We start from the raw sequence: 12,182 nt of genomic DNA, 5'->3' as shown, positions 1-12,182 counted from the left end.
GGCCCAGGAACTTCCATATGATGTGGGTGCATCCAGAAAGAAAAAAAAATAATGAGGAGTAAAATGACAGAATAAAAGTTGAATTTATACAATCTACGACTTCTCTGTATGTTATCAGTTACCCCCAAAGGGTAACAGTAGAAGAAAAGGTATTCATAATAGTAACAAAATTATAAAATAATCAGAAGTAATCATAATAAGACATATGCAAGATCTATGGAGAAAATTACTAAACTGAAAATAATAGATAGCTAAATTTGTTTTTAAGACTGAATAGTACCAACATGACCATTTTCACAAGTTGTATCATGGATTTCATGCAATTCCAATAATATTTTTTCCAACTTGACAAAATTATTATTTGGTTCACCTGGAAGAATACTTAAAAAGAATAGATATGCAAATCCTAAAATAAAATAGTTTATAAAATTGTGGAAATGCATTTGGTATGAAATCAGAGTGAAAAAAGTAGACATACATGGACCAGGGTAAAAAGGCAAGAAAAAGATATATAACTTAATCTAGGGTAAGAGAAGAATCAAAAAGGAAAAGGAATAAATTGTTCAGCTAGAGGTTTTGTGAAAGATGGTTATTTGGAAAAAAGGCACACAGAACTTTGTCTGACATCATTCCTTAAATTCAGAGACATTAAAGGGTTCAATGTAAAACAACAACAGAACAAAACCAAAAAAACCTGTCTCTCTCCATCTGCTTTTGCCAAACATTGTGCCAACACGGGACATGCACTTTTCATTTAATCCAGCCAACAACATTGCTACCTGGCTATTCCTAGGAAATCAAGGCCCCATAGAGATGGACAAACTGCCAGAGCTTAGAAAGGCAGAGTCACGCCTACCCCAAGTCCATTAGCTCCAAAGGTCCTGCCTCTCACAGGAAGAAACAGAAAAGATTTCTGTGCACAGAAGGACACATGACATGGGAAAGCAAAGGGAAAAACTCATTCTCACTAAAGAACAAGATTGCTAGGTTTTACACAAATTTATAGCCTCTGAACATGAAGAAAAGTCATAAAGTTTAAAGGCAAACCCGTGTGAAAAGACTTGCAACAGATGGGGTTTGAGGAATTCATGCACACAGACAGCAGAAAAACTACAGCATCAAAAGAAAAACAAAGAGAATGGAACAGACCAATTACGAAAGAGAAATGATGAAAGTCAATAAACCACACACGTTTACCATGACGGCAATCATGAAATACAAACCAAGATGCACAGAAACTGACCACCTTTCATCTTGCAACTTAATCATGTTTTTTCAAATGAAACTATTCTGTATGGGGAAACTGGAGTAAGGCGGGCACTCTGGTGCTGCTTACCAGAGCATAACGCGGGACAACATTTCTGGAAAGCAATTTGTCATTTTGCATCAAGAGCCTCAAAAACACGGTCCTTTGATCCAGTAATTCCACCTCTGAGAATCTATCACCAGCAATGTCACCTCTCTGCGCAAAGACCTTTATCACTGTCATCTTTATGACGACAAAACACTGTTAGTCACTTCAATATCTGACAATAGAAGAACCCTTCCATAAATCACGGCACATCATGTCATAGAATTTGTGCCTCCTTTAAATACAATATTTAGGAAGAAATGTCAACTAAATGGGAAAATGCTCATCTTGCTAGAGAACACAGACTAAAATTATATGGTACTAAGTATATATATGATGGAGATTTTATGTATATAAATATAGAGAGAAAGAAGAATATGAATGAGAAAATACACCAACAAATTAACAGTATTTATGTTAGCCTCTCATCTCAATGATTGGGTGATTATTTTCTTTCTTTACACTTTGTACTCTTTCTATATTTTACTGAATACTATATATTTTTGCTTTATTTTAGAGCCATATCCGCAGCATATGGAAGTTCCCAAGCTAGGGGTTGAATCGGAGCTGCAGCTGCCGGCCTACACTGCAGCCATAGCAACACCAGATCCAAGCTGCCTCTGGGACCTATACCTCCGCTCATGGCAATGCTGGATCCTTAACCTACTGAGCGAGGCCAGGAACTGAACCCACATCCTCATGGATACTAGTCGGGTTCTTAACCCCCGAGCCACAACGGGAACTCCTGAATTACTATATTTTTAAAAGTGATGTGAAAGAAGATGCCCAGTTTATAGAAGGTCTATTTCTACCATCTACTGGTGCCCGGGATGACCTCTGGAGGGCAGGTTTCTGGTTGGCAAGGGAGAGGGCAGGCCTCTCTGGTATTACTTATAATAAGTAATGGAACCCAAATGGGTTGGGTCCTGGTACTTGAAAATGCAATGTTTTTGGGGTTTTTTTGTTTGTTTGTTTGCTTTTGTCTTTTTAGGGCTGCACCCACAGCATATGGACGTTCCCAAGGCGAGGGGTCGAATTGGAGCTATAGCTGCTGGTCTACACCACAGCCATAGCAACGCAGGATCCAAGCCGTGTATGAGACCTACACCTCAGCTTACGGCAATGCCTGTTCATTTAACCCACTGTGCAAGGCCAGGGATTGAACCTGCGTCCTCATGGATGCTAGTCAGGTTCATTACTGCAGACACAACAGGAACTCCCTCAATGTTTTTCTAATTAATGGGACAGAGTGAGTGTGAAATGAGCAGGGGAGAGAGGAGAGGCCTGGTCCTCAGAGCTGTAGGCTTGTCCTGCCCACAGCCCAGGGCCCGGCCTGCTGGGCTGTCACCCCCCATCCCTGCCTCATCCGCGGGCTGAGCTCCTCTAGCTTCCTCGGTGCCTCAGGACTTCAGTTCCCTCAGTACCTCCCTCCTGCGCCACAATTAATCACTCTCAAGATGGCCTCCCCTCCTCCTCGACTTTCTCTTCCTTCTCCCTGGCTCATTCGGTGGTTCTTCCTGGCCTCTGTGCCCCGGACCTCTCTCCCCCCCGCCCCCGAGGCCTCCCTGGCCCCGCCGGCAGCCAGCGGCCACTCGTGCGTCACTCGAGCCCTCTTCCTGCCTCATCTCTCTGAGCACTTCCTCTGAGGAGGCCCCCGCATGACAGCTCAGTGTCTCCCGGAGGCTCCCACAGCCTCCAGGAAGTTCCAGAAGTGACACTCAGGCCCCGCTCCCCGGCCCTCCTGCTGTGGAAGGTTCTGGCGGATGGGCCCTAGGCCCTCTGCTGCTGCTTCTGCCACCTTTCGACGTACTTCGTAGCTCATGAGCAGCAATGGCCGGGGTTCGGGGGGGGGGGGTTGTGTGCTGGCCTTGGGTTACTCACGTTGCCTAGATTCTCCCATTTTATCTTCTCAATAATCCAGGGACGACAGAAAGACCAATCACCCAATTTTTTCAATCGGCAAAAGATACGAAGAGCCATTTCTCCAAAGAAGATCTACACATGACCAACGAGCCCACGAAAAGACACGCAGCATCACAAACCAGGAGGGACATGCAGGTCGAAGTCACAGGAAGACGCCACTCCACACCCGTTAGGATGGTTAGTATCAAAAAGATAGTAACAAGGGTTGGGGAGGATGTGGAAAAAATCAGAACCCTCACACACCGCTGATGCGACTGCGAAATGGCCCAGCTGCTGTGGAAGGGGGACGGCCCTTCGAAAAGTTAAACATGGAATTACCATGTGACCCAGCGGTTCCACCCAAGACAGTTGCCAGCACGTTGTCCACGAAAACCCCATTCATGAATATTCACAGCAGCTCATGATGGAACAGTAGCCAAAAAGTAGAAGCAGCTCTACTTTTGGCTGGACAAAAATAGGGTATATTCATAAGATGGGCTGTTATTTCGCCATCAAAAGGCATGATTCACACAACGTCCATGAACCTTGACAGCGAGATGCCAAGGGAAAAAAGCCAACTATGGAAGGCCACGTGCACTATGACGCCACTGACGTGAAACACCCAGAATAAGCAAAGGCTCAGAGGCAGAAAGTGGCTTAGCGGTTGTCAAGGGCTGGGGGGAAGGGGCGACCACTAATGGGTTGGGGGCTTGGGGGACGGGGGCGAGGGCATGAAAATGTCCTGGACGTCGATGATCGGTGATGGTTTCACAACAGCATGAGTGGACAGACCACCCCTGGATTGTACCGTACACGGGGCGATTTGAGAGGCTGTGGATTAGACGGCAATAAAAAAAAAAATGAACCTAATGAGTGTGGGTATCAGCAGGGAGGATGCTGGCTGGGCAGAGGGCAGTTAGTACCTCGGGGATGCTAGAACTCACACCAGGCCCAGCCAACCACAGAGGGCTTGCCCCCGAGGACGGCATCACGTGGCATGACTGGGAGCGGGAAGCACAGAACTCGCCTCACTCCATCGCTGGGGAAGAGGAAGGCCTGTGAGAAGCACCCTTCGCGCTCCTGGAGATGGGACCCCTCCACAGAGAAACACCAATGTCTGCACAGGTGATCTTAGGCTGCCAGGGAGAGGCAAGCTTGCAAAACACATGAAAACCAGAGCCTATTTTGGTTCTGGAAAGACGGCCCCAGAGGGCTGGGCCAGGGCCCAGAACACCTGGGAGCACTTGACTTAGCCTCCATTTTTCTGACTCACTCCACATAGAAGGTACCAGAACCCGTTACCTCTCCAGGCTCATTGCTCCCTCCTGGGCATTGACATGGAAGGAACATTCAGAACAGCTGTGCTGGGACAAACGCTTATGTAAACCAGATGTCAGGAGCTGAGACCTCCAGAACCGACTGCCGTCTGTGCCAGCATTTCCCCCACTTTCTGTCAACAGCCATGAAGAAAAACGGTGTTTTTCTTTGCATTTGCACACAAGCCATTCGTGAGCAGTGTAAAATGTACTGGGATTGGACAAAGGAGGGCTGTGTCACACCCACTCACACCACAGTAAATGGCTTTATAGCCTCTGGGACATTTCAGCCCCTCCCAGGTCCCTTCTCTGTGGCTCCATCACCAAGGGTCTCCCCTCCGGGCCTTCCCTGACCCCACACACACCCAGGCTGGCCGGCTTCTCCCTCTTTCTCCCTCCTACGAACGGCACATTCAAGTCCTGGCCCTGCCATCTGTTAGTCCTGGAGACAGGGCATATTACCTGAGCTCTCGAGGCCTCAGTTTCCGCATCTGTAAAGTGGGACTAATAACAGCACTTCCTCCGAAGGCCGTTGTGGACAGAGAGATAACACGTGTAAAGAACAGATCCTGGCGCACAGCAAGCCCTTTGTAAGGCTTCTCTGGTTTGCAGAGCAAGGCTTGTGACCTGCCCTACCTCAAGTGGCAGGTTATGCTCTTCCCAACAAGGAAAAGGCCTTCTCTGAGGACACTTTTGGTGACTAAATGTCCTTCTGGTGCTTCTTCATCTCCCAGGCTGTGCTGATGGGGCTCTGATAACCAGGCTGCCTGGTATACTGTCACCGAGGAGGGGGCCATGGGTGTGCCTGGGCCGCTTGTGGAAGGCCATGCGCCGAGAGAAACCGAGCCTGAGTCCCTGCCCCAGCTGGCTGGACCAGGTATTGGGTACTGGTTTCTGAGTCATAAGCAGTCCCTGCCTGCCCCCTCCCCTGGGAGGGAAACCAACTCTCTCCAGCACTGTTTGGTGGCAACGCTCCCCAACGGGGCAGCGCCACACTGGATGGGGGCCAATGCGCCCAGGATTGGTCGGCTTGCTCCTGGGGGCCCGGGCTGCTCTTACAGAGAGGGAAGTGCAACCCCAACAACACCGGGCCATTGTTCTGGTTCTGCCTGCGAAGCCAGGGCAAGGAGAGGCTGGCCCGCACTGGCCTGTGGCCCCTTATATCGATGGACCCAAACCCTCAAAGGCACCTCTCTTCTCTGCATCATAAAGCACCTGACAGGTGTGCCAGTCCCTACGTGGAAGTGCCATCCTGGCAGGAGAGGGGGATACCCGCTTGATGGCCTCTTAGCATCCTGACCCTGATTGGCCGGAAGTTGCCATCAGGGACACCTCCCCCCATGAACTCCCGAGAATCTGCTGGTGGCTTTGAATGGGTCCAGGTGAGAAGGACATAGGCCCCACCTGCGGGCCCTCATGTTCCCAGCCACCCCGGCTGCAGAGGTGGGCTCAATCCATGGCCTCCAGCTCTCTGCACCTTGAGATGGGCCTTGGGGTCCCCCTAGAGCAGGGCTTCCTAATTCTCCGAGGAGACCTGTGCCTTCCTGCCCGGGGGGCAGGTGGCAGGGCTGACTTCTGCAGAGGAAATGTGGGTTTGCTAGGCCCGGGTGAACGAGCACTCCTGGGTCACGTGGGCAACATGGACTCACAGCCTGGTCCGTGGGCCTCTCCCTCACCCCCTCCCTTGTTCCATTTAAATAGTCAAATCCCAAGCACAAAGGCTGCTCCGGAGGAAGCTGCCCTGTTCCTGGAGCTCCAAACCCACCTGCCTCAAGCAACGGTGGAGCCCCGTCAATCCCCTCACTTACTGGACAGAACCCCAAGATGCTCCAGCTGCTGGAGCCCAGGCAGCACAGATCTGGGCCCCCTAGGCCCCCAGGCCCTTTTCCATATGGATGTTTCTAGAGCAGGCAGGCCAGTCTTTGAGCAACCCCTGCATCCTCACTTACTTTGGAGCAGTATCACTAAAAGGCCTTGACCCCACTGCTGCCCCACATGGGGTCCTGCAGGCTCGGCTGCTTCCAGAGAGACAGCAGAGGGCAAAGCCTGAGGCTTGTGAAATAAGAAAACCCAGTGTCTCTTCTCCCCATCAGGGGTCCCGCCGTGGCCGTGGGCCTGGAGGGTGCTGCCGGGAGGCTTACCCTGGTCCCAGGGAATGCGGAAAACTAAGGATGGGCAGGGGGCTGGCTGTCAGGAAGTTAAACCTGTTTGATTTAAAGGACTGGCATTTTTTTTTTTTTTTTAAGAACATGTGCTTCCTGTCTTTTTGGTGGTAAAGGATATACTTTCATGAAATGAACTACTGGAGGCTGGCAGCTAGTTGTCACTCATTTGGCTAGTGGTCACTCATTTAGCTAGTTTTTCGTTTTTAAATTCTTCTTAATTGGTAATGTTAACGTGGTGGTAAAATTAGGTCACCCGGGGTTTTGGAAAGTTTGGTGGTTCACCGTGGTGGCCCACAGCCTACAGGGGCTTATGACCGGGCAGGAAGGGTAGCTTCCCCCGCTGAGCAGAGAAAGGGGAACCCTGGGCCTGGGGTGAGAGCCTGGCAGAGGGCTGGGCTCCCTGGGGCGGGCTCCCAGCCCTGGCATCTGAAACTAAAGGGGCCCTGGGGATGGGAGACTGACAAGAAGCCCAGCACTGGGCTAAGAGGATGCTGGACATTGGTGGGGGGCAGACTCCAGACACCTGCTGAGGCCCCGAGGGTAACTCGGTGCAGGTCGGGGGGGAGAGGAGCGGCAAGGTAGAGGAACCAGAACTGCAAACCATCCTGCATCCCAGCTTTGCCACCAGCCAGTAGGGCAGTGTAGACAAAGGCCTCCAGCTCTCTGAGGTCTGCTCACCTGCAGGCCAGGGGCAGGGGAATTGGAGGTTCCGAGGCCTCTTCCAGCTCTGGTTCTGGCTGTCACAGTGATGCTCCCAGTTTGAAGGCAGAGAGCGCCACGTTCCAGTCCGCACCCACAGCTCCCGGTCAAAGGGCTGCTGGGGATGTGAGCGAGCCGGAGCCTGGAGGCTCTCGGCACGAGGCTCCTCCCACAGAGCACCTGGTGGAATCAGCCCTCAGCCCAGGGCCCTGGTGGAGGGAGAGAGCTCCAGGGGGGCCGAGTGGAGCTGGATCTGAACCTCCCCACCCTCTGGTCCCCACGGGGGAAGTGCCCATCTGGGGTCTGTTCCCATCTCCCGAGTATGAGAGTAGGGGGCATGGGAAGCTGGCCTTGGGAGGTGAGGCTCTGACGCCATCAGAGCTCAGGCCCGGGGGCCAGCTGAGAGCCTCGGTTCATTTCCAAGTGCTCCCAGCTGGCCCTTGTAAACGCCCCGGCTTCTCTCGCTGCACCTGGAACCTACGCTTATGCCTGGCTCAACAGGTGCCATGGAGCGGGGTGGCAGGGGTCTGGTGGTACTGCTGGCAGAGGGCCCTGGCTTTGACTGTCGTTACTCGGTTCACCTGTCTGAGCCTCAGTTTCCTCATCTGCAAAGTGGGGCGACAAAAGGACCTGTGCTTCACGTTGTTGTGAGGATGAAATGTGACAGGCAGACAACTGCTCGGACTCGGCAAGGCCGGTGTTCACGACCCACTTTCCTTCCTGCGTGGATGGTGGCAGGGCCTGTCTGTGGGAGAGTCCCTTCTGCACCCCGAAGGATGCTACCTGAGAGGTGCCAGAGGACTCTCCCTCCCCCCACAGCGCCAGCACTGCCCGAGGCCCTGGCGGGGCTGGTTAGACCGCAGAGCTGCAGGGCGAGGGCCTCCTGCAGATGCAGAGGGAGAAGGGTGTTTTAAAAAGGAACCTCCAGCAAGTGGCCGTTCCCTGCTTGCTAGGAAAACTGGCACATTCAGCAATATCTCAGAGCCTGGGGGGGCAGGGGGTTGATGGTGGCAGAGAAGCCCAAAGAGGTGAGGACACAGTTGAGGGCCGAGTAGGGGAGAGGAGAGGCTCCTGCTGGGGGTGATGTGACTTCCTCTGCTCCCAGGGCCCCCAGGACACCTTCTGGGTGAGCCTCAAATCCTTTCCTGAGTGAACCCCCCTTTATTCATGGTTCCCCAAACAACGGCTTCCTCAAAAAGCCTGAAGCCTGGCACAGGATGGGTCACCTCTTGCCACTCCTGCTCCTTCAGGAGGCTCTCCAAACTGGGCATCATTGACCAACACCTGAACTGACTGAACTGCCTTTTAACACACCCACCACCACGGAGCCCTGAGCCTCCGCCTCCGCTCCTCAAAGCGCCCGGTTCCGCTCTCTTGGCCTCTGGATCCCCAAGGAAGCCATGGCCCCACGGGTCACGGGTAGCCAAGGTGTGTGATCAGGCCCCAGGCTGGCTCTGGAGGACTCCAGCCCTGCAGAACCTGAACTCCAAGGTCGAGCAGGTCCACCATGGGCCTCAGCTGGACCCACCAACACACTTGGGTACATGCAAGGCAGGTCACTCCATCCCAGAGGTGGGCTGCTGGCGCAGACCCAAGCCAGCGTCCCCTCCTCCCAGCTGCACCTCCATCACCTCCAGGCCTGGAGGGAGAGCCCCGGCCAGGGCTGAGGGGCAGGGGTGGGCGCACAGGCAGGGCCGGGTACTCACAGCACGCAGAGCGCGTATGCCCGGGAGATGGACTCGCTGGCACGCACGAGGAAGCTCCCGTCCTTGCCCGTCCTGGAAAGCAGCTCCTCGGCCTTGGAGCGGGTGATGTTGCCATGGTTCCAGCAGGGGACCATGGTGGCGTGGGCCTCCCGGGCCACGCAGGCGGCCACCCCACAGGACCCACAGAGCCAAGGGGAGCTGAGGGCCCTGCACCGTGACCCGCCGTCGCTCCTCTCTCGGTCGCCCCAGCTGCTGCCACCAGCTCACTGAGCGACTTCCTGTTTCAGGCACTCAGCGAGGGAGAGGAAGCGAGCTGCAGAGAACTTCCTCATTGCAGAGCCCAAGCAAGAGCGGTCCTCCACCTTCCCACCCTGCCCGCCCACTGTGGGCCGCCCCCTCCCCCTCCCGCCCCCGCTCTCTCTTTCAATGGACCTGGGTCCCCAGAGGTGCAAATGTCAGCTCAAGTCCTCCTGGGGGACCTGTCAGCTCCTCTGGCTGCAGGCGGTTGGTGGCCGGCTTCTGAAGGAGCATGGCCAAAGCGGCCATTCTGGGTCCAGTCCCGATGCCCACGTGGGGTGGCCACGCCCTGGACAGATGCCCCAGCCTGCTGCCCTACCCCAGAGCGGTTCAACTCCCCATCGGCTCCCTCCAGAAACCCATGGAACAGAGGCTCACAGGGCAGAGCATCTCAGCTGGGACTAGGGCCCAGTCCAGGGCTGCACGAAATTGAGGGGGAGGGGTACAGCCGAGCCCCCTGCCCATATCGGAAACTCATGACCAGCCAGGCACGATTCAGCCTTGGGCCCTGGAGGACCTTGGATGACACCACCCCAGGGTGCCGAGGGCCCAGGTGACAGCTCTGGGACACATTTATGCTCATTCCCCCGCCCATGGCAACCCTTCTCCACGGCAGTGATTCTGACCCCTGCAGCCCGGCCTAGAGACACGCAGAGGGAGTGTGGAGTGCTCGAGACATGGCTTTTTTTTTTTTTTTTTTGGCTTTTTAGGGTCAGACCTATGATATATAGAAGTTCCCAGGCTCTGGGTCAAATCAGAGCTATAGCCGCTGGTCTACGCCACAGCCACAGCGATGCCGGATCTGAGCTGAGGCTATGACCTACACTGCAGCTCAAAACCAGATCCTTAACCCACTGAGTGAGGCCAGGGATCAAACCCTCATCCTCATGGATGCCAGTTGGGTTATTACCACTGATCTGTAACAGGAACTCTGAGACATGGACGTTTTATGGGGTGAACGCAGGCTGGGTTTTCACCTCTGGGTCTTTCTGGAACACTCAGCAAACACACCCATCCCCATGGGGCAAGCTGGCCACCTGGCAATGTGACGTTCCTTCCCACATCTCAACAGCCTTGGAGGTGGCTAGGCATGGCTGGCTTTGCCCACAGCTCAAAGGGGAGCTGCCTTCTCAAAGATGAGGGGCCACCATCCAGGACCAGCAGACCTGAGGGCTCTAAAGTGGGCATCCCCTTTGGACCATAGATGGGGTGCCCTCAGCCCCTGGGTCAGCCCCACCAGAATGAAGGGGCAGGTGCTGATCTATTTGCACAGGGCCCCCAACCCACGCTCAGGCCTCAGCCCCCAGACATGACAAGAGAAACATCTGGGGTCCTGGGCCAGGCAAGCTTCCATTCAAATCTAGCTCCTCTGCATCTGAGCTGCTGGAGCTGGTTAGCTTTCTTCTCCCTCTCCGCCTTGGGCTCCTCTTCTCTGCCTTCTGGAGAGCAGTCCCTAGAGGAGGCTCACATGTGACAGGTAAATCCCCCCCCACCCCTCCCACCTGTGGCAGCATGAACAACAGTTGATTCTGAATCTCATCCAGGCGGACCAAACCCTGGACCCTCACCCCCCATCCCAGGAGGAGTCGTGGGGAGAGGGCGAGCGAGGTGGTTAACTCAGGCCTGAGGTTGGGAAATTCTGCCCATTAAGGAGACCACAGGGGTGGGCTCCTTCCAGGGTGGGTGCACCTCAGGGGTCCCCTGCAACATGAGGGCAGCATGGCAGTTCCTGCCAAGTCTCTCTGAGCATCCTCTGCCCACCACTGTCCCCTCCCCCAGCTCCTCCCACCGAACCCAGGGACTAAACCCCCAAGCCTTCAGCAAACACACGTCAAGTCACCCTGGCCCCGCCTGAGCTAGATATGGGAACCTGTGGAGACAAGAGCTGGCCTCCCAAAGCCAGCTCGGCCCTGGGAGGCTGATCCCTGCAGCAAACTCTGGTGGAGTTTGCTCCTTCCCTGACTCCCAGCTCAACTCAAAACCAAATAGACCCTCTCCTTAAGAGAACGGCTTGGAGTTCCCTCTGTGGCTCAGAGGATTGTGAACCTGATTAGAATCCATGAGGATGTGGGTTCAATCCCTGCCCTCACTCAGTGGGTTAAGGATCTGGCATTACCATGAGCTGGGGTGTAGGTCCCAGGCACAGCTCAGGTCCTGTGTTGCTGTGGCTGTGGCTATGGCTGGCAGCTGCAGCTCTGATAAGCCCCTAGCCTGGGAATTTCCATATGCCACAGGTGTGGCTCTAAAAAGCAAAAAAAAAAAAAAAAAAAAAAAAGGAAAGACAGAGAGAGAGACCTGCTTGTCAGATGCTCCCACCATAGGCTTTACAGCATTCTCCTCCTTTTCCTCATGACCTCCACTGGCCTCCTTCCTACATGTGCCCTGAAGCTCCCAGGTCACTCCAGGATCTATCCGGAGGATTCATGCACAATCCTGGCCATTTCATCCCCAGAGACCCTCTACCACGTCCCAGACACTTCCCCTTATAACTGTCTCCCTCCATCCCTCTCCAGCTCCCCGCCCTCCCTTCCACACCTCTATTCCCGCTGAGTCCCACTCGGAAGAGTGAGGGTGCAGTGGGACCATCCTGGCCTTTTCACTTGTGTGATTTCTTTTTTTGTTGTTGTTGTTTTGTTTTTTTTTTTGAAACATATATGACACTTACCAAACACACACACAACACATAGATGGCATACGTTTCCCTAATTTTAAGGTCCACCCCATCTTCACTTCCTCCCCAACCCAA

General features: G+C 53.9%; 1 protein-coding gene across 1 annotated transcript in view; it reads right to left on the bottom strand.

The window, feature by feature from the left end:
* The window catches only part of INPP5D (inositol polyphosphate-5-phosphatase D), a 125,719-nt gene extending 116,288 nt beyond the window's left edge, over nt 1-9,431 (bottom strand). Inside the window, exon 1 of the mRNA XM_047773787.1 lies at nt 9,140-9,431. Coding sequence (XP_047629743.1) covers nt 9,140-9,273 — 134 coding nt within the window. The 5' untranslated portion in view covers nt 9,274-9,431. The remainder of the gene's footprint in view (nt 1-9,139) is intronic.
* Nucleotides 9,432-12,182: the final 2,751 nt, after the last annotated feature.

This window comes from Phacochoerus africanus, chromosome 3 (assembly GCF_016906955.1).
Source record: "Phacochoerus africanus isolate WHEZ1 chromosome 3, ROS_Pafr_v1, whole genome shotgun sequence".
NCBI lineage: Eukaryota > Metazoa > Chordata > Mammalia > Artiodactyla > Suidae > Phacochoerus > Phacochoerus africanus.
Note: the sequence above shows the minus strand (reverse complement) of the source record. Positions and strands in the feature narration are given on the sequence as shown.